The sequence below is a fragment of the Zootoca vivipara genome, chromosome 17, assembly GCF_963506605.1.
Source record: "Zootoca vivipara chromosome 17, rZooViv1.1, whole genome shotgun sequence".
Lineage (NCBI taxonomy): Eukaryota > Metazoa > Chordata > Lepidosauria > Squamata > Lacertidae > Zootoca > Zootoca vivipara.
In genome coordinates, this window is record NC_083292.1 from 17,677,288 (window position 1) to 17,702,251 (window position 24,964).

At 47.4% G+C, this 24,964-nt stretch overlaps 1 protein-coding gene across 1 annotated transcript; it reads right to left on the reverse strand.

Annotated features, from left to right (window-relative positions):
- Nucleotides 1-2,366: 2,366 nt before the first annotated feature.
- P2RX2 (purinergic receptor P2X 2) lies at nucleotides 2,367-24,028 on the reverse strand. Its single transcript, XM_060269822.1, has 12 exons — nucleotides 23,901-24,028; nucleotides 20,368-20,503; nucleotides 18,065-18,136; nucleotides 17,207-17,273; nucleotides 16,421-16,514; nucleotides 14,905-14,985; nucleotides 14,365-14,503; nucleotides 7,796-7,926; nucleotides 6,057-6,147; nucleotides 4,328-4,397; nucleotides 4,168-4,277; nucleotides 2,367-2,707 (listed from the first exon to the last, which is right to left on the reverse strand). Exons 1-12 carry the CDS (start codon nucleotides 24,026-24,028, stop codon nucleotides 2,603-2,605), a joined length of 1,224 nt encoding a protein of 407 aa, XP_060125805.1. The 3' UTR covers nucleotides 2,367-2,602.
- Between the last annotated feature and the right edge of the window lie 936 nt (nucleotides 24,029-24,964).

Consider the following 24,964-nt stretch of genomic DNA (forward strand, 5'->3'; position numbering starts at 1 on the left):
CTGAGCAACCTGAGAATTCCCCAAAGAGGCCTTGCCACTGGAAACTAATTAGACTGCAAAAGCCGACTGATTCAATTAGTGCCAGTCTTTTTATCTGCCTTACTCTCTCTGTTTTTCTTTCCCCTGTCCTTGGGAAGGAGATGGAAGGATGCCAAAAATGCTGTGATAGTTACAGTTTACTCGGTACGGAGGGAGAAATCTTTTGCAGTCTCCTTTTGGTTACCTGTGGGAGAGGATGCCAAGCTTGGGACTTCTTCCTCGGGGGAAAGAGTCTGGCAAGTTTGTTTTCGTCGCCTTCAGGACATAAGGAGAGCTCTGCTGGATCAGGCCAGTGGTCCATCTAGTCCAGCACCCCATTCTCACAATGGCCGACCAGGTGCCCATTATGGCAAGAAAAGTTATATTGGGCTGGCTGAGTGACAAAAGTGATTTTCTGGAGGCCTAGGATGAAAAATTTGAGGAAATGCCATTTAGCAGAATAGGAGAAAAGGGAAAACAAGGCAACAAGGAACTAATTATTTAGCCCTGGAGTGTATGGGCTAAATAATTTGAGTAATTGTGATATACAGTATATAATTGGAAGATAGAGAGGAGGAAGTATCTCTCCCTCTCTTTCTTTTTCCTTTCTCTCTCTCTCTTTCCTTTCTTCCTCTCTTCTGTATCTTTTATTTCTCTTTCTGCATTGTTTCTTTTTTATCTTTTAATTTTTAGAAGTCCTTTGTTTTGGATTGATGAGGACATGCAAAGAAAGCTCAGACAGGTGGACTCCGTTTGAGCAACAGGATAGAAACTCCCAGGTGAGATCTGAGAAGGACTACTTTTCCATAGTCAGTTGTATCTTGGTTCTCGAACAGAATGCGTTCCAGGAGTCGGTTCAACTCCCAGAACCATTCGAAAACCAAGGTGCTGCTTCCAATTGGCTGCAGGAGCGTCCTTCAGCCAATCGGAAGCCATGCCGGATGTTTGGCTTCCGAAAACCATTCAAAAACTGGAACACTCGCTTCTGGGTTTCGATCGTTCAGGAGCCTAGGCATTTGAGATCCCAGGTACGACTATGGATAAAGGATATACAGTTGAGAGAGGGGGGGGGGTTATATTCCTTTTCTTTTTTATAGTTGCTTGGTTTTTATTGTCTCTCATATGTTGAAAACTTTCGATAAAAATAATTTTTAAAAGGAAACTCCCAAGCAGGATCCCAAGCCCAAAAGGACTCTCCCCCTCTGGCTTCCAGCAAGGGTATTTTTTCTTCTGAAATTTGTTCCCAGAGAGCCTGCCTGCTACTACTTTTCCAGGGGTCTTGCAATGCCCACTTGCTGCCTCTGGAATAACATCACTCTCCCCCACCCCCACCCCGTAAAGATACTGAATTTTTTATATTTGCCGGGGAGAGCGGAGGGAACCGGAGAATTATTGTCGGCTGCTGTCCTCTCCTTAATGGGGTTGAGGGGGAGCCTGTAATGTGTTGGGATTTGCTCTGGGAACAGAAGAGGTGGGCAATCTGATTAGGGGGAGAAATATCTTCCCCCGAGCTGGCTCAATTACCTCTGAATGCTTTTCTAATTGACTTAGCGCTTCTCCATGAGCACTTAGCTAGGTCAAACGCCTGCCGTCGAGCAAAGCGGCTGGTGGGCTTGGTATGACGTATTCATTCCCAGTTCCCAAATGGAACAGAGGAAGTGAGTTTTGCTGCAGAAGCGGGGGCATTTGTAGAGGAGGGGGTGATGCAAAAACAAGAGAAGGAAGACTCCACTTAGCTGGTTTTGAACCCCGTTTTAAAACAAAGGGTTTTTCCAGACTTCAGCTATTATCAGGTGGGATTCAATCATACAAGAACAGGCTGCGTCAGACTAGCAGTCTAAACAAAATAAATTCCTTCCAGTAGCACCTTAGAGACCAACTAAGTTTGTTATTGGTATGAGCTTTTATCAGGTATCTAAAGAAGTGTGCATGCACACGAAAGCTCATGCCAATGACAAACTTAGTTGGTCTCTAAGGTGCTACTGGAAGGAATTTATTTTGTTTCGACTATGGCAGACCAACATGGCTACCTACCTGTAACTAGACTAGTGGTCTATCTAACTTAATATTGTCTACACTGGCTGGCAGAAGCTCTTTAGCATTCCAGGCAGGAAAGATCATGCTATGTTGGCCAACTCGCCTGTCGCAGGCAGTGGGCCTTTGGGTACCAATTGCTGAGAATGACAGGTGAGGAGAGCCCTGTTGCACTCAGGCACTGCTTGTGGGCTTCCCAAAAGAGGCTTTGGTTGGCCACTGCTGTGAACAGGATGCTGGATGGGATGATCCAGCAACGCTGTCCATCCTTTGCCGGGATAAAGCCAGGTCTGGCAGGTTGTAGGTCTGCAAAGGCTCAGTTCCTCCCTGCTCCTCCCATTCGCCTCTCAGGAATTTCGTAGGGCTGTTTTTGTACCCTGGGAAGAACGAATTCCACCGGTCTTGTGGTCAAAATGAGACTCCTCTCCCAACACCTTCAAGACAGACTCGTTTTATTGTACCGGGGGCCACAGGAGGATGAAGTTGCCTTTTATCAGATGCAGAGAAGACCATCCTGAGAAAATGGGACAGGAAAGGAGCTCCTGAGTCCTCAGAGATGGATGGGCGCTTTGGAGTCTGCGGGCGAGGAGGCCTGAGTGCAGGAATCGGTTATGCTGCAGTCCGTCGTCGGAGTTCCCTCTTGGAGCTTGGGCATCTGGCCAGATGTGGGAGAAAGGACAAGTCATGAGTAGTCTTATAAGGATCCTAACGTCTCAAATATAAATTAAATGTTCATAAATGTACTAGGCGAACACATATAAACCGGTAAGTATATAAACCACATGTCTGAAATAGTACAGGAGAGCAATCCTGAAGCCATGTTGACTCTCCCAGTGACCTCAAATATTCCTCTTACAAATCGTTTTGCTTACAAATCCTGCCTTAAGGGCGTATTTGTGTATGAATACGGAGAGCCTGTCACCTGGAACTCAGGAACTAAAGTATCAACCATCACAAAAGAATGGTCAGACTGCCCAGGTAATGCATTCAGTGACCATTATCAGGTATCCTGGCAGACAGGATTTCTGCTGGAGTCCGCCTCCTTCTGTGATGTATGTATGATTTTTTTGGGGGGGGGGGGGGTCTTGGGCTACAGGGTGGGCAATTTCAAAAGTATATATAAGGGCTTGCTCACCATTGTTCAGGGTTCTCCTCCCTCCTGCGTGTGGTGAGTGGGGACCCTGTTGCAACAGTTCCTTTAATAAAGATCAGGCTTACTAGCCGCTTTTGCCTCTCAATATTCTCTGGTTGGCCTCTGTTATTTTCTCCTACCGATAGGGAACCCACTTAAGGACTCTGTACGGGCTCTTGGATACCCCATAAGGGAAAAGGAGCAGTTTTTCTTATAACAGTTGCAAGACTGATCAGAGTCCCAACCCAGCCAGAGGCCACCTAGAGCAGGCATCCCCAAACTGCGGCCCTCCAGATGTTTTGACCTACAACTCCCATGATCCCTAGCTAACAGGACCAGTGGTTGGGGAAGATGGGAATTGTAGTCCAAAACATCTAGAGGGCCAAAGTTTGGGGATGCCTGACCTAGAGACTGAAGGCTGGTCAGCAGGGAGGTGGGTAAAGCATCTGCTTTGCCCACCCCACCCCCTCAATGGTTCAGCCTGACCTACACTTGCAGGAAAACGAGATGATGGAACGGACTTCCATTTTAGACTAAAGGTGCATGGAGGACTCTTAGCACATACAATGAAAAAGGCTTTGGGGCAGGGAGGGATGCAATATAAATGGGTGGGGTTTTTTCATCAGAATTGTAGAGTTGGAAGGGACCCCAAGTGTCATTTCGTCCAACCCCTTGCAATACAGGAAGTGGAACCAATGACAGGCAGAGAGACCAGGCTGGTTGTAAGAAAGAAGGCAGGCAGGTCGGGGGGCTGGGTGAGGCCAGACTGAGGTTGGTGGGGCAGTGCCCCATTTGCCTTCTAATGGACCAGCCTCCAGGGCTCTTTCCAAGGTGGGAGGGGTGCTCTTTGAGATCTCCTGCCCCTCTCGGCTGGCCCAGGGTTGGCAGTGGATTTGTCATGGAGCACGGGCATTTTGGGTCTAGGATCACAGATTGTTCAAGCCCCATCTGCTCCGTCCATTCAGGGGCACCCTCCCCACTACCTGGTCAAACTTCCGGGCACTGTAGATGTCGTTCTTGTTCATGAAGGTCAGCAAGATCCAGTCGCAGAGGAAGGAGCCCTGCCGGAGGAGGAGAGTGATCAATTGAAGTCCTTTTTTGAATTCAATGAAGCAAGAGAGAGGAGGCCACGGTCCGCCATACTCACCACTCCCACTGACGTCAGTGCCGTGGCCAGATTAATGATTGTGGGGATAAGGCTGAACTTCCCTGCCTAAGGGGAGAAAGGGACAGAATCACTATTAGCCCTGCTTGCAGTAACCTTGAAGAATTTAACTGATGTGAAAGTATGTCTGGTTTTGATGACTATTTTGAATGCGTGATGCATTTTATTTTGCATCTACAGTACTCTGTTTCATGCATTTTGTCTTTTGTAGTGGCTTTGGCTAGTCAAAGTAAATAAATAAATAAATGATAACAATAATAGTAACCTCAAGTGCTTTTGACATGTCTGGAACATGTCCTTGAACCAGGGCCATGCTGCTTGCTTACCTGGATGGCAGTTGGGGGGACAGGTGTGCATGGAGGAATGCCCACAAACCTCCTGTTGGATGTTTTGAATAGTCAAGTTACTTTAGAGCCGGTCTAATGTAAATACTGTCTGTTTAAGAGAAACAGGTGCCGGTGTTTCTGTTAATTGCTCACAGGCGTGGGCTCTGCTTCTTGTATATAAGGCTCTGCCAGAAAGCCTTCTGTATCTCTTAGTTAGATCTTTCAGTTTGATTCATCTCTTAGAAGATCACTCTCTCAGTGAGATCAGTACCTTAGTTGGAGAATACTTAGTTGATTCTCAGTTATTCTCAGTTTAAGAGATCCCTTAGTTGAATCTTAGTATGAGAGTTGCTTAGTTATAATGCTAGTTTGCTGTTAATTCTTGGGTAGCTTAATGGGAGTTATGTGGGAGTTTGTGGGAGGTTTCGAATGGGTTGAAGGTTGGAATGTGGGTAGATAACGTTGCTAAGAGAGAAAGCATTTATCTTTAGTTTAAAGTCTCTTTAGTGTCAGTTTGTTTTTCAGTTAAAGAAACCCAACAGCTTGTGTTTTCATCTGTATGCTTTTACAAGCGTACAGCTAGTAAGGGGTTTCATATAAGGGAGATAATTCCCTACGCTCTTGGTGGTGTTTTCTTAACCAGGTCGACTTCTGACTGCATATACTCTGCGTGAAGCAAACTTTAAAGGGCCGCTGGAAACTGGGATATATGATTTAGGTTAAGCAAGTTTCAATACCCAGTTTTTTCCAATATTATTCTTAACATATTTTTTTCCCCAATACCTCCTGCAAAATGTAGCCTACTGTAAAGGTAAAGGTACCTCTGGACAGTTAAGTCCAGTCAAAGGAGACTATGGGGTTGTAGCGCTCATCTCGCTTTCAGGCCGAGGGAGCCAGTGTTTGTCCACAGACAGCTTTCTGGGTCATGTGGCCAGCAGGACTAAACCGCTTCTGGCGCAATGGAACACCGTGACGAAAAAAAGAGTGCATGGAAACACCGTTTACCTTCCTGCTAGGTTGGCAGGAGCTGGGACAGAGCAAGGGGAGCTCACCCCGTCGCAGGGATTCAAACCGCTGACCTTCTGATCGGCAAGCCCAAGAGGCCCAGTGGTTTAGACCACAGCCACCCCTAGAGGAGATGTAAGAGAGAGATCTACCTCTTGCATCTCTCTTGTACCTGTCGACTTCACCTTTCACCCCGACCTCTACTGGCATGTGATTCCTGAAGCTTGCCCATAAGGGAAGGCCGCCCTTAGCCTGAAAGCGGTTCCTCCAGCCCCTCCACGAAGCCCTGCTTCAAATGCTACTTTTGCAATGCGATACCTACATCCCAGTAGCCCAGCCCCATGTCCCTCCTATAGCAAGCATCTCTGTCCCTTACCTGCCCGTGCACAATCACATCGATGCGGATGCCATAAGCCTTGATCAAGGTGCGGGTGCTCTTGCCCCTGTGCTTGTAGTACTTGGCAAACCTGGGGGTCAAAAGCAAGGGGCGTGAACAAGGCTGGCTGCTGCCATAAAATGCCCAGAACTTTGGCACAGAGAAACCTGGCCCTCCTGCATGGCTGCATTGGCAGCAAGCAAGGCTGTCGAGAAAATGCTTATTTCCCCCACCTAAACATACACCGCTTGGTAGAAAATGTTGGCGCTTAAAAGGTCACTATTATAATGGCGAGTGCTGCTCCACTCACTCATTGGCTGAACGCCTGTGATGTCACGGAATGCCCGTGTACTCTTCCCTTCCACCGGCCACACCCCTCACTAGAATGCGCCTTTGAACTCTGATCATGCCTCTTCTGTGGATGGAGGACTGATAGGGAGCTGTAGAAACGAGCCTACTCCACCCACTTCTGGCCCTGGCCTTGGCCCTGGCACAGGCAGGTCAAACCTGCGGCCCTCCAGATGTTTTGGCCTACAACTCCCATGATCCCTAGCTAGCAGGACCAGTGGTTGGGGAAGATGGGAGTTGTAGTCCAAAACATCTGGAGGGCCGCAGGTTTGACATGCCTGCCCTGGCATGTTCCCCCCACCCACCCAGAAGCGAATGCGACCCTCAAGCTGAAAAAGGTCCCCCACTCTCTGGAGCTATGTGTCTTAATGTCAGCAGATCGGGGCTGGGAAGAGGGGCTCCAGGCCTTGGATGATGGTGGAAACTGCAACACCCTTTGCAAAAGAAAGACCCTCCCTTGCACGCAGGTCAGCTCAAGTAAGCAGTCGAAGGAAGAGGGGCTCGCATAACATCATAGCTCTGGCTGCCATGAGATGTGGGGATGGCTGCTATTGGGGGGGAGGGCTTTGAAAGGGAATCAGACAAATTTGGAGGAGGAATAGGGAGGTCCATCTGTTTAGCGCAGGGGTAGGCAAACTAAGGCCTGGGGGCCAGATCCGGCCCAATCGCCGCCTCCACCATTGTCCGGGGTTCCTCCTCCCTCCTGCATGTGGTGAGTGGGAATCCTGTTGCAACAGTTCCTTGAATAAAGGTCAGGCTTACTAGCCGCTTTGCTTCTCGATATACAGTGGTACCTCGGTTTATGAACACAATTGGTTCCGGAAGTCTGTTCATAAACTGAAGCATTCATAAACTGAAGCGAACTTTCCCATTGAAAGTAATGGAAAGTGAATTAATCCGTTCCAGACGGTCCGCAGAGTAAGCGTTCATAAACTGAAGCAAACTTTCCCATTGAAAGTAATGGAAAGTGGATTAATCCGTTCCAGACGGGTCCGCGGAGTACTTAAACTGAAGTGTTCATAAACTGAAGCATGGGTGTAATTGGTTCCGGAAGTCTGTTCATAAACTGAAGCCTTCATAAACTGAAGCAAACTTTCCCATTGAAAGTAATGGAAAATGAATTAATCCGTTCCAGATGGGTCCGCAGCGTTCATAAACCGAAAATTCATAAACCGAGGTGTTCATAAACCGAGGTTCCACTGTACTCTGGTTGGCCTCTGTTATTTTCTCCTACCGACAGGGAACCCACTTAAGGACTCTGTAGGGGCTCTTGGATACCCCAGAAGGGAAAAGGAACAGCTTTTTCTTATAACACAAGGAAGGGATCCTCCTTTGCCAAAGGTAGCAAAACAGCTCGAGCCTTTCCTTCCAGAACAAGGATGTGCTGTTACCTGTAATTGTATCCAGAGGAGGCCTGGGCCCACTTGGGGTCGAGCCTGCGGAAGGAATAGCGAGGATTGCACTCCGTATCCGGCAGGTCCAGGTTGCAATTCCAGTTAATGATCACCCCAATCACGCCGCCCTGCCGAGGGAAAGCGGGATCAGCGAAAGGAGAGGACCTCTTTCCCAACACCACAAGCCCACCCTGGCCAGTGTCTCTGTGGTGCCCACATCATCGCCACTGCCACTTGAAAGGGGAGGTGCATTGGTTGGAGAGGCAGAGAGGGTACAAAGATTCACATGTGGTGGAATTGTAGGAAAATGAGGGAATTTGGGGATGTACAATGAACTTAACAAGAGGTTTTTTAAAAAAAACCCCAAAGCCTGGGTATAATAGGTATAGATATTCCAGAAAATGTGAGGGAGATCTTCTTGTACACAACAGCAGCAGCAAGAATCTATACAAGATCTCAAAGCAGCTGTTTTATTACAGAAAAATTTCAGGAACAGACTGGGAAGAGAAGTTTCTGAATTGGAACTCATTACCAAGCTTAAAACCATGGAGCCACCTGGGATGAATAAAGACATAAAGAATAAAGACATTGGATTCTTATCTCATTATGCATGATCAAGCTTTCTTTAGCACCTCAGCCCTTGCTCTCCCCCCCCCCGGACCAATTGCAGTCATCAGCAGTCGTTAACAGCCATCTACAGGTTCACCACTCCCATCAGCCCATCACCCATTCCCATCACCCCCACCCTCTGAATATACATAAGGGTTTGGTGGATTCTGTTTCAGTGTATCTGACGAAGTGTGCATGCACACGAAAGCTCATACCAAAATAAAAACTTAGTTGGTCTTTAAGGTGCTACTGAAGGAATTTTTTTATTTTGCTTCGACTCAGACCAACACGGCTACCTACCTGTAGCAAGAATTTTAACAGCCAAAAAATGGAAAGGAGATTCCACCCTGACCAAAGTGGATTGGCAGACAAAATTATTAGAATACACAGAATTAGCAAGGATGACAGGAAGGATGAGAGATAATACAGATCAAAATCTCACTGCAGAGTGGGATATTTACAGAAAATATCTTTAAAAGCATTGTAAGAATATGAATTCTCTGGCAGGCTTAGAATGACCCCTGCATAAACATAGAAATCCTCATCAAAATAAAAATTTGGGAGAAGTTTGAAGTGATAATGAAAAATGCGCTATTCAACAGAAACCTGGGACTCTCGATGGGGTGACTGGAAGTCATAATAGAAGTTGTGTTGTAAGAAATTAATTTATTTTTTGGTAATTTGTATCATCCTTTGGGTTTTTCCTTTGTTGACTGTTTTTTCTTTCTTTACAATCAATAAAGCAATTCAAACAAAGAAAAGAAAATGGAGGTGCAAGTTTGGATCATAAAATGCAATTTGATGGTAGTACCCTTGGCTCAGGCCAACGACCTGCCTTTTTCCATCATCCTGCTCTCCTCCCATGGGCCAAACAGAAGCCCATTTGGGGAGCCCATGTGCAGGACCCGAATTGAACAGCATCCTCCCACTTTGCGGTTCACAGCAACAGGTATTTAAACGCATGATGCCTCTGCCAGTGGAAAGTAGTGCACAACCAGGGTAGCTGGGAGTCTTTTATCCTCCACGAATATGTCCAATCCTCTTTTAAAGCCATCCAAGTTGGTGACCATCGCTGCCTCCTGTGGCAGTGAGTTCCATAGTTTAACTCAGCGCTGCACAACGAAGATCTTTTCTTTAATCTGTCCTGCTTTTCCAACATTCAGCTTCATCGGATGTCCATCAGTTCTGGTGTTATGTGAGAAACCTTTCTCTCTCTGCTCTCTCCAAGTCATGCGTCGGTTTATCAGATTCCATCGTGTCGCTTCTTACCTTTTCTTTAAACTTAAAAAGTCCCAAACGCTGCAGACTTTCCTTGCCCAGGAGTTGCTCCAAGCTCTTGATCGTTTTGGTTGAAACTTCTCCAACTCAGATCAAATTAAATAAACAAGGAATATTTGGTGTTATGTTGGAAGGGATGCCAGGAAACAGGGAATTATGTTCACATGTGGTGGAGGTGTAAATATGTACAATTTTTTGGCAAAGGGTGTTTAAGGAGATAACAGAAATCACTGGGTTAAAGCTGACCGAAAGTCCAGAGGTAGGATTATTATCAATTTACGATGGGGTGGACGGATCACAGATTACGAAGGACTTGCTCACAGGTTTATTTTTATTTTTTTTAAAAATATTTTTATTAATTTTCCAATTAAAACCAATTATATCACATTCAATATTTCAAATTATACACATATATATATCAATCAAACCGAATGTTATGCCAAATCATCTAAATAATTTATTTTTGGGTTCCCATGCTTCAAGAAATTGGGAATTCCTCGCAACTGTCCACTGCCGTCTTATTTCTAAAGTTCAAATCGTCCTCCAAGCTCATAATATTCCAAATCTTCCCCTTACAGTCACCTAGATGTTTTCCACTTTCATCCGATTGTTCCAGCTGCTGAGATAAATGTCAAACGAAGTTTCACAGATGTTCTTTCTCCTGTGTGAGTTAATCAGTCCAGCCTCCCCATAAATCTTCTTAGTGGAGCTCCCTGTTGCGACGGAGTAGCAGCGCCATCTTAAAAGGCTCAAATCACTTTCATTTTCTCTCATAGCCATGAAGATTTACGATTTATTTATCTTTATAGAATTTACAGCTTTTTCAGGCAGGAGACCCAAACATCCAACCATGAACTCTTGGTAAATTAATGGATCTCCTTGCCCTATAGCTGAACTTAGCTTCAGGTCGCTGCTCCAATTTAAAGTGCGTCACAGCTCATAAATCCTCCGAACGCGTCCAGATCTCCTTCCGTCTGACTAGGGGGGGGCTTTTCTCATCGGCAACTTCACATCTTTAAGAAATATGCTCAGTAACAACAGCTATAAAGTTCAACTCACACAGTCTTTTGCTTCTCTTTCACTCCAAACAAGCCAGGACATCGCGTCCGGGAAGATACGAGGCAACAATATGAAGAAAAAATAAAAACTTGCTTCCCTTATCGCTCCGTCCCCATCAATCCTTCTTCCAGATGCCGTACATTCTTTGACTCCTCTCGCTCAGCAGCATAAAATTCTCAGCGGTAAACAGCGCTTCTTCCCCTCCTTCTGAAGTATGTCCATAGATTTAAGCCTAATTATCTTCTTTAACCATGGAAATCCCCGCCATGCAGATTAGCGTCCGGGAGTCCTGGCCGTCGTAAGTGCTCAGCCCAAGCTCCCCCCACTCCAAAAACAGTCGGAGTGGGTCTGGGGGCATCGCGGGCCAGCGGCCCCTCTCCGTAACCCCCGGAGAGGGTAGGGGGTTGCCATTTACTCCCCTAGCAACCGCCAAATTCCTTACGAAGGTCAGAGAGATGGAAAACAGGTCCGCCATTCCTGCAGGCGGAAACCGGAACCTGCTCACAGGTTTATTGACAGCTGCACAAATTATTATAGCTAGGAAGTAGAAAGGGCAAGCAGAATATATTATTATTATTATTATTATTATTATTATTATTATTATTATCATCATCATCATTATTATTATCCCACCCATCTGGCTGGCAGCCACTCTGGGCAGCTCTCAACAGAATAAAACATCACACATTAAAAACTTCCTTAAACAAGACTGCCTTTCACATGTCTTCTAAAAGTCAGATCGTTGTTTATTTCTTTGGCATCTGGTGAGGGGGCATTCCACAGGGCAGGCGCCACTACTGAGAAGGCCCTTCTTCCTCTAAAATGGAAAGGTGGTGTAAAGAGGTGTGGGATATAGCTATTAATGATAAATTAACATGTGCCATTAAGGTAAGATGGGGAATATGCAGGAGAAATTATTTTGAAGAGATACGGAGGGTGTTTATAGAATTTGTACTGTTAAACCGGAAAAGGGCCAAACCATCGCAAGAGGTGTTGAAATTTTGGGAGATTGGACGGTTGCAATGGAATAGGGTGGGGTGCACATTTTTATTTATTCATTTATTTATTTATTATATTGTCAAAAAAGAAAAAGAAAGAAACTTCTCCAACTCTACAGTATCCTTCTTGAGGGGAGGTGACCAAAACAGCACACTATATTCCAAGCACAGCTGATCCATAGATTTGCATGGTGGCATTAGGACAGAGGTAGGGAACCTCCGGCCCTTGGGCTGGGTGTGGCCCACGGAGGCCATTTAACCGGCCCACGAGCCGCCCGGTCACTGAGCTGCCCGCTCAGGAAATCCCCTGCGCACTGCACTAAAGTGGCGCAGTGCGGGGACTCGCCAAGTGGTGCCGGAAATGGCATCTGCACATGCGCAGATGCCAAAATCCACGTCTGTGCATGCCCAGACGCCCAAAATTGCTTCTGCGCAGGCGCGATTTTCGTCACCGGGGACATGCGCAGATGCGATTTCTGGCATCGCGCTGCGCATGTCCGGCCCACATACGAGCTCTGTGGAATGGATCCAGCCCATGGCCAGATAACCTTGCCGACGCCTGCAAGGATATCAATGTAGACAATATGGAGCTAGATGGACCAAAGGTCTAGCTCACTATAAGGCAGCTTCTCATGTGCCTACAGCTGGCCCAAGGACGTGCCTAGAGAGCTTCACAGCCAGGTGGGGATTTGAACCCTGCTCTCCCAGGCGATAGTCCAGCACTCTAACCACTAGGCCACACTGACTCTCTGACCCACTTCATTACTCCCCTGGTCAATGAAATCCTTGCTGGGGTAAGTAAGAGCGTGGAGTCCATCTAGCCGAAGAACTAATCCCACGGGGTGAGGAGCAGCCGGGATGGCTGAGAGATGAGCTTCACTGAAGCAACCGATAATATACCCTCCATCCCAGGAGAGCAATGAGAGTCGATTGGGGCTGATTGATATGAAGAGAAAGGCAATTAGAGGGCGGCCAGCTACCCGGAATTGGCAACCTGAGGGAGGTTGTGGGCATCCCACAAGTTGGCGGGCGGGGGTTGTGGAGCAGGAAGCACCAGGCTGGAGCTTCCGAAACGGGCAAGGGGAAAGTCCGCCCACCTCCACCCACCAAAGCAAACTTGCCCAGTTGCCGGAAGATACAACGATGGGCAAATCCATCAATTTCTGTTTCTCTCAGTGTGAGAATTTTCCCAAACTTAAGTTCAGTTCTCCATGTTTCCAAACGAGTTTGTGATTTATGAAAATCCATCAGCGTTTTAATGTCATTTCCCCCCCCCCTCCTAATATATATACATTTTGCATCCTGTGCTTTATTTAAGCTAAAATTTGCCATTTTTTGCACCCGTTATTTGGCTGGAGAACTGCACGGGGCGGTAAATCTGCAGGTATGCAAATTTCAAAGGACGGCTGTTTTGGTTTGAGAATTGTTTTGGGAAGTGTGAATTAGGCAGGTGCTCCTTAAATTTGAATTGCATTGAATTTCTCTCCCCTGCCCCCAGACAGAGGTTCTAAGCCAGCCTTTCAAACCTTCTGCCCTCCAGAGGTCATTGGAGTTCCATTAGCCTCACCCAGCATGACCAACATTCAGGGACCATGTTTTCTGATGGTTTTCAACACTTGCAATGGGGCTTGCCTTTAGCAATGTTTAAATTTGCTGCTCAACGCAAGCCCAGTTAAGAACGCTTCCACTGAGGCACTCCTGATCTGAGCCAATCTCTGACAAAAGCAACACAACTTGCTTTTGGTACTGAGTTTGTTCCCGGTCATTTCTTCGATTGCATTTGGCACTGTTGAAGTCCAGCTTTTTTTTTTTACGATTTTACCCCAAAGTTGTTGAGATTTTTTTTTTAGGATTGAACTTGTTGAGCTTTGACCCCAATAAATAAACTGCTGCAGGGGCCAGGTTTGCCCCCCAAAAAACGGACTTTGGACATTCCTGCAATAGTGGAAGGATAGCTCAGTGGCAGAGCATCTGCTTGGCATGTAGAACAGACATCCCCAAACTTCGGCCCTCCAGATGTTTTGGACTACAGTTCCCATCATCCCTGACCACTGGTCCTGTTAGCTAGGGATTATGGGAGTTGTAGGCCAAAACATCTGGAGGGCCGCAGTTTGGGGATGCCTGATGTAGAAGGTCTCAGGTTCAATCTCTGCCAGCATCTCCTGGTAGGAAAGATTCCTGAAGCCCTGGAGTCTTTTAATGTATTTTTGATCTTTGTGGAAGCCGCCCAGAGTGGCTGTGGAAACCCAGCCAGATGGGCGGGGTACAAATATTATTATTATTATTATTATTATTATTATTATTATTATTATTATTATTATTATTATTATTGAGAACCAGTAGAAGGACCTGGGGTCTGGCTGAATAGTAGGCATCTACATGTTTAGTTCAGCGCTATTTTTCTTACAATCATAAGGACTAGAAACCTAACTTCTCTTTCAGGGTCCAGCATGTTCTTTGCATGCAGAAGATCCAGCGTTCCATCTCCGGCAGCATCTCCAGGTAGAGTTGGGAGATACTCCCTGCCTGAAACCCTGGAAAGAGACGGCTGCTGGCCAGTTCTGAACCAGATGGACCTGACTTTGTACAAAGCAGCTTCCTACATCCCTACACGATCTTTACCTTCTCAGCCAGCTGGGTGAAGTTCTCTCCCGCCTTCTCCACAATGAAGCCCAGCTTGAAGATGGGGCAGTAGAGGCCTGTTGTTTCGTTGAAGGTGCAGCTCTTCAGGTAGCTGTCATCGTTGTCCTTGACGTTCCCTCTGGAGAGAAGACGGAACAAGGATCAGGAGCCAAAACTCCCCTTCCTGTGTGTGCTGCTGGACTTTTTCTGGCACAGCAAAAGTGCATCAGAAAAAAGCCAAGTTGACAACACAAGGGCAAATCTGCCATCGGACATCATTCTGCATGCATCGCAGTCACCGGTCAAGATTTGGGAACCCAGTTTGGGAACTTCCCTCCAAGGGCCTAGGACAGGCATCCCCAAACTTCGGCCCTCCAGATGTTTTGGACTACAATTCCCATCTTCCCTGACCACTAGTCTTGTTAGCTATGGATCATGGGAGTTGTAGGCCAAAACATCTGGAGGGCCACAGTTTGGGGATGCCTGGCCTAGGACTTGGGTCAGGCGACCAACCCTACCTGGACGTGCTGGTGCTCTTACTTGGTAAACCGGAAGCGAGGGAAATGGATGTTGTTCTTGATGAGGATGGTGAACTCTGGGGCCATCTTTGACAAGTTCTCACTAGGAAGCAAAGATGTCTGCTGTTAAAGTCAGGGGAGAAAAGATCACACACACAAACACATACACAAGCATACACATATAACACTGTTCTGTTCCTGAAAGACCTACGTTGGCTCCCAGCACGTTTCTGAGCACAATTCAAAGTGTTGGTGCTGACCTTTAAAGCCCTAGTTACAGGTAGGTAGCTGTGTTGGTCTGATGCAGTCAAAACAAAATAAAAAAAATCCTTCCAGTAGCACCTTAGAGACCAACTAAGTTTGTCATAGGTATGAGCTTTCATGTGCATGCACATATCTGAAGAAGTGTGCATGCACACGAAAGCTCATACCTATGTCAAACTTAGTTGGTCTCTAAGGTGCTACTGGAAGGATTTTTTTTATTTTCTTTAAAGCCCTAAATGGCCTCGGTCCAGTGTACCTGAAGGAGCGCCTCCACCCCCATTGTTCAGCCCAGACACTGAGGTCCAGCTCCGAGGGCCTTCTGGCTGTTCCCTCACTACAAGAAGTGAAGTTACAGGGCCTTATTGGTAGTGGCGCCCACCCTCCCCTCAGATGTCAAGGAAATAAACAACTTTGACTTTCAGGAAACATCTGAAGGCCAGCAGGGGAGGAAGCCGCTCAGGCACCTGGGGCGACACGCCCAGGGCAGGGCGAGCCGCCCATAGGGGCAGGACGCACCCTGGGGCCTCTGGAGTCTACCTGCCTCCTCCCACTCAGCTGCCCTACAGCTGGTGGGGGGAGGCAGCGGGCGGACCATGTGGGCAGCATGGAGCCTGCGCACACCTAAGCCACCACGTCTCTCCCAGGAGAGAGGCATGGCTCGGGCGCACTGCAGGCCCTGCAGTGAGTGCCGCCTGGCATTTTGTCACACCCCCTCAGTGGTGACACCCGGGGCGGCCTGCACCTGCCTCAGCCCCGTTCCTCCACCCCTGCTGAAGGCAGCCCTCTTTAGGGAAGTTTTAAATGTTTAATGTTTGATGCTTTATTGCGCTTTTAATTTTGTTAGGAGCTGCCCAGAGTGGCTGGGGAAACCCAGCCAGATGGGCGGAGTATAAATAATAAATTATTACTATTACAGTGGTGCCTCGCTAGACGAATTTAATTCGTTCCACAGGTCTTTTCTTCTAACGAAAAATTCGTCTAGCGAATCCCATAGGAATGCATTGAATTTTTTTGAAAAAATTTTTGCCCATAGGAACGCATTAATTGAATTTCAATGCATTCCTATGGGAAACCGCGATTCGCTAGACGAATTTTTCGTAAAATGCATTCGTCTAGCAAGGCAACCTCCGCTAGAAAAAAACCTTTCGTTAAGCAGAAATTTTGTTAAGCAGGGCATTCGTTAAGCGAGGCACCACTGTATTATTATTATTATTATTATTATTATTATTATTATTATTATTATCATCTCTGTTTATTTCCTTGTCCCTCCTTACCTGACAGATGCCGCGTCCTCCACTGGGCACCAAGCTCTAATCTCACAGGTTTTCTTGCTGTAGTTATAGGAGATACAACGTCCTGTCTTCTCTCCTATAACGAATGAAAGAACAGGGCACAGGTGAAAGCTGGTTTCCCCACAACCCCATTTACAGGGCACAGGTGAAAGCTGGTTTCCCCACAACCCCATTTTTTGAGCCTGGTGGGGTGTTGTCACTTCAATATTGCCAGGAGGAATGGCGTCTGGGAGAATGGCGTCTGCACTAAGAAGCCTTCCCCAACCTGGTAACCGCTGGATGTTTTGAACTACAACTCCCAGCAGCCCCAGCCAGGGCAGCTGTGCTCCCATCAGCCATAGCGTGATGCAGCTGCGGAGGCCGGAGCTGATGGGAGTTGTAGTCCAAAATGGCAGTGTGCTGACTGGCGCTGATGGGAGTTGTAGTCACAAATGATGTTGCTGGCTAGAGTTAGTAGGAGTTGTAGTTCAAGAACATCTGGAAGGCAGAAGATTGGGAGGTTTGTAGCTGTGGGCATGGTCTGGAGAGACACCACCTTGCTGAATGCCTAAACCTGCTCAGTGCCTGGATGGGTGGCCACCTGGGAATTGCATGCACGCCTGGGAACAACGGCCAAGGTTCCACAACAGGTGAAAAGCGGAGTACAGATGCAAGAAAAGAAATAAATGGCTAAAAACCCAGAAGAGAGCCAAGCCAGGGATTTCACAACTCGCTCGCTTCGAGCCTGAGTCACACCGGTTCCTGTTACGAGACAACCCCATTGCTCACCATTCCCCAGCATATCCATCTCTCCTGCATTGCAGTTCCTGTCGGAGCGGCACAGAGCCCTCATGTTCTGCAAAAGGTGGACAAGAGAGAGTAGTTAATGTGGGATGTGATACATAAGTAGCTGTCAAGTACAACATTCCTTGTTTTCCTAAAGTGGACATGCGGGGGAATGTTTGGTCCAGCCAGTCGAAAACTTCCTGTTTCCTCCTGGCTGGGACATACTTCCTTTGCATGTGACTACAGGTGGGCGTGACCTTACCTGACCAGGTAACAAAAGGGCAGGGCATGCTGCCACACACTCTCTCTCTGACTTCCTCCGTCGTCGGAGCAGCTTTTTAGCTAGAGATGCTCTGTTGCCTTCCAGCCAACAGAGGACACTGGGATTATCCCCATATGGGATAGATCCACATGTATGTGCTATGTAACTAAGTCTGCCCTCAGGGATCAACTGTGAACTGATGTGAGTAAACAACTTTTATATACTTTACACAAGATTGTGGTGTGTTTATTCTTTTAAGAGGGATATAAAGGAACTTACCAGGAACCTAACAGTGAGAGGCTTACACAAGCCTGCAACCAGTTATCCGCTGTGCATTTAAAATGGGGGTGTGAAACTCTGCTAAGTAAAGGAACTTGCTAGCGCAAGTTAGGAAGGATATTAATGAACAATATATCCTCTCCTGCCTCCCTGAACATTCCCCACATTCTTGCACAGCAAGAGCCATAGTTCCCGGGGCACAAGATCCACCTCGACAGGATGGTTCGTAGTGCCTCTTTGGATGAACAGGCAAACTTTTGAGAAAAAGGAAGCGGATAGCAAATCAGGGATGTGAAATATTTGGCACAGCCAATTCCTACCTCAGGGCAGGTGTCCTGAGTCTGTGAGGGGGTGACTTGGACGCGGGTGATGATACTGAAGACGCTGCCTCCCTGCAGACGAGACAGAGAGTTAGAGGTGTTACAGGAATTTTTATAATGATGGGGTTGCACCTCCAGCAAGCAGTGTTCACACACACAGTGTCTTCTCGAAGCACCACATAATGCACGACACCACACTATTTCAACTTCATTTTACTCAGGGAAAGGAATGGCTACCAAGGGGAAACTTGGGAAATGTGTAAAGACAGCCACAATCCCTGAAACCTGGGACCATGCACGCAGCAGCCCCTAGCACAGTGATGGGCAACCTTTTGAGCCTGGTGTGTCAAAATTCGCCAAAAAACTAAGTATAACTCGGGTGGTGTGTCACTTTGAGGAAAAAACTATAATTTCGCGATATTTATAGTTTAAATAACAAATATGTATAATTGTAATATATAACTGTATTTAATAAACCAAAAACTAATTATTTAACCAAACCAAACCAAAAAACCCTTATTTATCACAAAGTGCCCAGAGTTGTTGAGCTTCTTGGGGGGAGCTGCTGATCAAAGTTTTGGAGGGTTTTTTGGGAGTGCAAAAGTTGCTTTGTGTTTTTTTTGGGGGGTGCCCCAAAGCTGCTGCACTTTTGGGGGAGGGAGAGAACAGAAATAAATGATGAATAATACTTTCGCTGGAACTAACACGCAGCACCGACATAGTCTGCCAAAGCGATAAAAAAACCCAGCACAGAACGGGTTAAAAAACGAACACTGTTGCACCCAATCATCGTCTGCCAAAGCACCAGAAAAAATAGCACAGAAAGGGTTAAAAAACCAATCCCTGGCTACCAGCAACAACAACAACAACAACAAAGGATCGGAGACAAGCTGTAGCGTGAGGAGGAACGGGAGAACAAATGGGGGGGGGGACAACAACAGCAGCGTGAATGGGCCGATGGGGCGCGTGCCAGCAGTGAGGGCTCTGCATGTCACGTCTGACACACGTGTCATAGGTTCACCATCACTGCCCTAGCACAAGACAGAATTACTGGCATCCTGGCAACTGGGAACCAGACAGGTAGTCGTCCCATGGACAATAGCAAACCATCCAGGGATGGATTAGCTCTCACTCTGGGCAAAGAAGTGCAATTACCTGGCCTGGAAAACCAGGAACTTGTAAATATTTCCATTGTATCACTTGATGGGTGTAAGGTGGAGTGCAAGGAAGGGTGGGTTGGGGGCAAACCTGATGAACCAGTTTCTGCCAGAAGACCCTTCCCTGTTTGTGACATATGTATGATGTATCTATGATGTATGCATGATGCTTCACCAAAGGTGTTTGTGAGCAAAGCATCCAACCAACCAACCAGCCTTGTGAGAATCCTGGGCACTTGTAGAACATGAGAAGAGAACCTGGCTGCGAAAGGGGGAGGGGTCCCTCTAGCCCATCACCCAGTTCTCACACTGACCAGCCAGATACCTCAGTGTTGGGCTGCCTCTAGACATTTTCGAACCTGAGGCAAACCACAAAATGGGTGTCCTAGGTAAGAAGAGGTGAGTGACGATCTACATCGGGAACAAAAGGGGAATAACGATCTAGTCGGGATTTGCTGTCCCTGTCGATTCTGCCACCTGAGGCAATCACCTCAGCTTGCCTCATGGTTGGGCCGGCCCTGCCTCAGTGGAAAGCCTGCAAGCAGGACCAGAGTACACAGCACTCTCCCTATTTGAGTTACCCAATAAACATAATTGAGTCTCCCCGACCCCCCCCCCAAAAAAAGGATTCTGGAGGCAGAGCATTTGCCCCATTCCCCCCCCCAAGGCTCTACACGATGTCCCACACAGGTTTTTATCAAGTGGCATTGTTGGAGACCTTAGCATCAGGGAGAACGATTGTGGTGCCCTGCAGAGGTTGGGTTTCCCAGCCTGCATCAGTCCCAGCCAGCATGGCCTGTGGTCACATCAGGAATCATGGGAGTTGTAGTCCAGAACCACCTGGAGGCATAAGAGCCAACTCCTAGGGTTCCCTTCACCCCCAACCCCACCCCAATAGTGGGGGTGTCGTGCCACCCCAAGTTAATGGGCATTGCCATTCAAATGGTGTGCGTGTGTCATGTCATGTGATTGATTATGCAAGCCCCCCAAAATATTCTATTCAAGATGGCACCCCTGTCAGAAGGGCACCCATTTGTCTCCTTTTGCCTCCCGTAATCCAGGGGCGACATCCCTGTGCTTCTTCCGCCACTGAGTTCAGGTGCGCGTTCCTCACTCTGTCTGCGGAGGGCGCTCTCGCGTGCTCACCTCCGGGGGCTTCACATATTCCTCCACGTCCCAGACCTTGTGCTGAGAGCGACTGACACCCTTCACTTTAGTGATGACGGAGCTTTCTGGGCCTGACTCGCTCTCCTGGTAGCCCTTCTGGATGATAAACACGTACCTGTTGAGAAACCAGCAGAGTCTTGTAGCACCTTTGTTATAAAAATTCTATGGTCCCAAATATATAAAATCAACGTTCATAAATGTACAAGGCAAACACCTACATCAATATATAAACCACGTGTCTGAAATAGGACAGGAGAGCAATCCTGAAGCCAGTTGGACTCTCCCAAATTGAACTCAAATATTTCTCTGCAATGAGTGCTCATTGGAAGGACAGATCGTGAAGCTGAGGCTCCAATACTTTGGCCACCTCATGAGAAGAGAAGAATCCTTGGAAAAGACCCTGATGTTGGGAAAGATGGAGGGCACAAGGAGAAGGGGACGGCAGAGGACGAGATGGTTGGACAGTGTTCTCGAAGCTACGAACATGAGTTTGACCAAACTGCGGGAGGCAGTGCAAGACAGGAGTGCCTGGCGTGCTCTGGTCCATGGGGTCACGAAGAGTCGGACACGACTAAACGACTAAACAACAACAATTTCTCTGCAAGGAGGAAGGAAATGGGAAAGCCTCTCCGCTGTCTTTTGCTTACCTGTTTTAAGGGTGTATTTGTGTATGAATACGGTGAGCCTGTGACATGGATTCAGGGACTAAAGTATTTACCATCACACAAGAATGGCCAGGCTGCCCAAGTAAAGCAATCAGGGACCATTGTCAGGTATCCTGGCAGACAGGATTTCTGCTGTAGACCATCTCCTGTGATGTATTTCTGCTGTAGACCGCCTCCTTCTGTGATGTATGTATGAAGTTTTTTGGGGATGGTCTTGGGCTACAGGGTGGGCAGGGCCGGTAGGTCCATTTAGGCGAACTAGGCAGTTGCCTAGAGCGCGTAAATGGAGGGGGCGCTAAACCCCGCAAAAATCCCGCGCCACCGCCGCCCTCCCACGGCGTGCGCTCGCGCTTCTCCCGCCTATGGAGGTCCTATGGAGCGCGAGCCAAAAGGAGAGCTGAGCGCCCTCCCGCCTATGGAGGGGACGCTGTGAGCTCCTCAGCGGCTGCAACGAGCGAGCGGTGGCATTAGCAGCGGCAGCCCCCGTAGCTGAAGCCTTCAGCTATGGGCGCTGCTGCTGCTGCCGCCGCCGCTGGGAAGCTCACAGCATGCCCTCCATATGCGGGAGGGCGCGGAGCTCTCCTTTTGGCTTGCGCTCCTCCCGCCTATGGAGGGGACGCATGGGCGCCAGGAGGTGATTTTGCCTAGGGCGCAAAAAGCCCTAGCACCGGCCCTGAGGGTGGGCAGTTCAAAAGTCCATACAGTATAAGGGCTTGCGCACCATTGTTCAGGGTTCTCTCCTCCCTCCTGCGTGTGGTGAGTAGGGACCCTGTTGCAACAGTTTAATAAAGATCAGGCTCACTAGCCGCTTTGCTTCTCAATATTCTCTGGTTGGCCTCTGTTATTTTCTCCTACCGATAGGGAACCCACTTAAGGACTCTATGCAGACTCTTGGATAAACCCATAAGGGAAAAGGAGCAGTTTTTTCCTATAACACCGTAAAGACTAAAACCTTGCATTAAGAACTGCCTGGCCCCCTAGTCCAGCCTCCCGTTCTCACAGTGGCCACCTAGATGCCTGTGGGGGACCCCACAAGCAGGACCTGAGCACAGGAGCAACATTCTCCCCACCTGTGGTTCCCAGCAACTGCGATTCAGAAGCATCGCTCCCTCCAACTGTGGAGACAGAGCATAGACATCATGGCTAGCAGCCATCAATAGCCCTCTCCTTCCTGTATTTGTCCAGTCATCTTTCAAAGCCATTCCAGTTGGTAGCCATCGCTGCCTCCTGTGGCAGTAAGTTCCAAAGTTGAACTATGCATTGTGTGAAGCAATCTCCCCAGAATCTTCCAACAAAGGGGAGGTATACTAGTTCTAGTGTTCCGAGAGAAGGAGGAAAGATTCTCTCTATCCAACCTCTCCATTAGATGTCAAGGAAATAAACAACTATCTGACTTTTAGAAGACATCTGAAGGCAGCCAAGTTTAGGGAAGTTTTTAATGTGTGATGTTTTATCGTGTTTTTAATATGCTGTTGGGAGGCACCCAGAGTGCTTGGGGAAACCCAGACATGGCAGGGGAAGAAGAAGAAGAAGAAGAAGAAGAAGAAGAAGAAGAAGAAGAAGAAGAAGAAGAAGAAGAAGAAGAAGAAGAAGAAGAAGAAGAAGAGCAGCAGCAGCAGCAACAACAACAACAACAACAACAACAACAACAACATGTTGGTATTATTATGCCAAGCATAATTTTTTAAAAACTTCTACTGTGTGGCCACTTACTCACCTGCTCTCTAAACTAAAAATTCCCAAACGCTACAATCTCTCCTCATTGGGAGTCGGTCCATCATCGCCTTGATCTCCTTGATTCCCCTTTTCCAGTTGTACAATATCCTTTCCGAGGTGGGGTGACCAGAACTTTACTCTAAATGTGGTCACACACCATCCATTTGTATCAACAGGGCTTTTAAAAAATCCCATTACAGCTCCTCTCAGGAGGGCGCCGTTGCCATTGTAAGCGAACAAGGCACCTCTATTTCTAGAAAAATAGCACTGATTATGATACTGACAGTTTTATTTTCAATTCCTTTCCAAATTATCTGTAGCCTGGACTTTGCCCTTTTCACAGCAAAACCACACACTAGGTTGACAAATTCGCCAAGATATCTGGTACATCCCAAACTCTCGTCCCTGGTCCATCGCTGCTCAGATCAGATCCTATGAGTGTCTATATGAAATTAAGATGATAATTTTTTGCCCTGACTTTACACTTGCTGACACTGAATTGTATTTGCCATTTTACTGCCCATCTGCCCAGTTTGGAGAGAGGTCCTTTCAGAACTCTCAACAAACTCTCTTTCGTCTAACAACCTCACCGCTCGCAGCCTAATTCTAGATAATTGATGAACAAGTTAAAAAGCACATATAGGAGCCCACTAAGCAAGACAAGCAAAAGTCACCGCCCCGCCCCTCCCCAAAAATGCAGCAGGGCTCACTTCCCACATTTATAAGAAAGTTAATGGAAAATATATTTTCCCATCACTGGCCACCCCAGAATTGAAAAGGACCCTGAGAATCTTCTGGCCAAACCATCTGCAATGCAATAATATGTAGCTGGGATCAAACCTGCAACCTTTGTGTTATGGCACCCAGTGCTTTTTGGGGGGAGGGGGGACTACGCAGGGGTATGCATACCCCTAAACATTTTGTGAATCTTTGTACTTTTGTCCATTTACTGTATTTATTCCCCCCCCATTTGAACTATAAAACGATGATTTTCAAAATGAGGGTACCCCTAAACATTATTTTTAGGGGGGAACGCACTGCTGGCACCAACTGAGCTCTATCCAAATGCTCAGTTCTGAGTCTCAAAAAATCACTGGATTGCACCACTTCCCATAGACAGCCCAGACTTACCAGATGAAATAGACCAGGATGAGGAGCTGAACAAGTCTATAGATGACCCCAAGGTTCCTGTTCTTCACCACAATCACTTTGGGAGTCTCGTAGTTCCAGAACTCCCAGAAGTAATCCAGGCACCCCATCATGTATTTTCCCCCAGGGTTGGAAGCGTCGGGGGGGGGGATGGGGGCGGACTCCAGGCAAACAGCAGCACACAAACCCCCTGAGGTCTTCTTCTGGAGAGGTGCGATGATGATGATGATGATGATGATGATGATGATGATGATGATGATGATGATATGGATCTAGCTCTCCCTGCTGCAACCGTATAGTGTTTCACTCTGGCAGACTCTGCTCACGGTGTCCCAGCAAGAACCACCCCATCCTCAATTTCCACATTCTGGTCCATTCCATGCCAGGGAGACCTTCTCCTCCCTGCTTGCTCCTTTTGCAAGGACCAAATCACATCTGCCTGGAGGCTCCCTTGGAACAAGACAATAGACGCTCATCCCTGTGGACGTGGCGCCCTCTGTGGCCAGAGAGCAACAGTGCGCCTCTGAGCAACCACCTGAGCTGCCTTCATCTCTCAAAGGTAGTGCATACACCAGAGGAGTCTCAACAAAAAATAATTTTTAGAATATACTGGACCCCACTACGTTTGTTTTAAAAAGGGCTATCTAAGATATTTAACTGTTGGAGATGCAATAGGAATAATGCTTCTCTAAAACATATGTTTTTTCTTTGTCCTATACTGAAAGATTTTTGGCAGAGGGTAACTGAAACTATCAACAGAACTGTAAGGAACAACCTTATGTTTACAGAGCAAAATGTCCGCTGGAATTATATACCCAGTGGGATGCAAAGAGGCAAGGGGGCAGCAGGGGACCCCGGAAGTGGGTCCCTCTGAGCACATTGATCACATATTTATAGGAACCTTACAAAAGGACAACATGAGTGGACTCTCCATGTCCTTACCAGAGCAAAAGGACCGATACTGATGAATTGGAAAAATAAAAATGCGGCTCTCTTCTACGATTGGATCGAAGATTTATACCAGGCATGTCCAACAGGTAGATCGC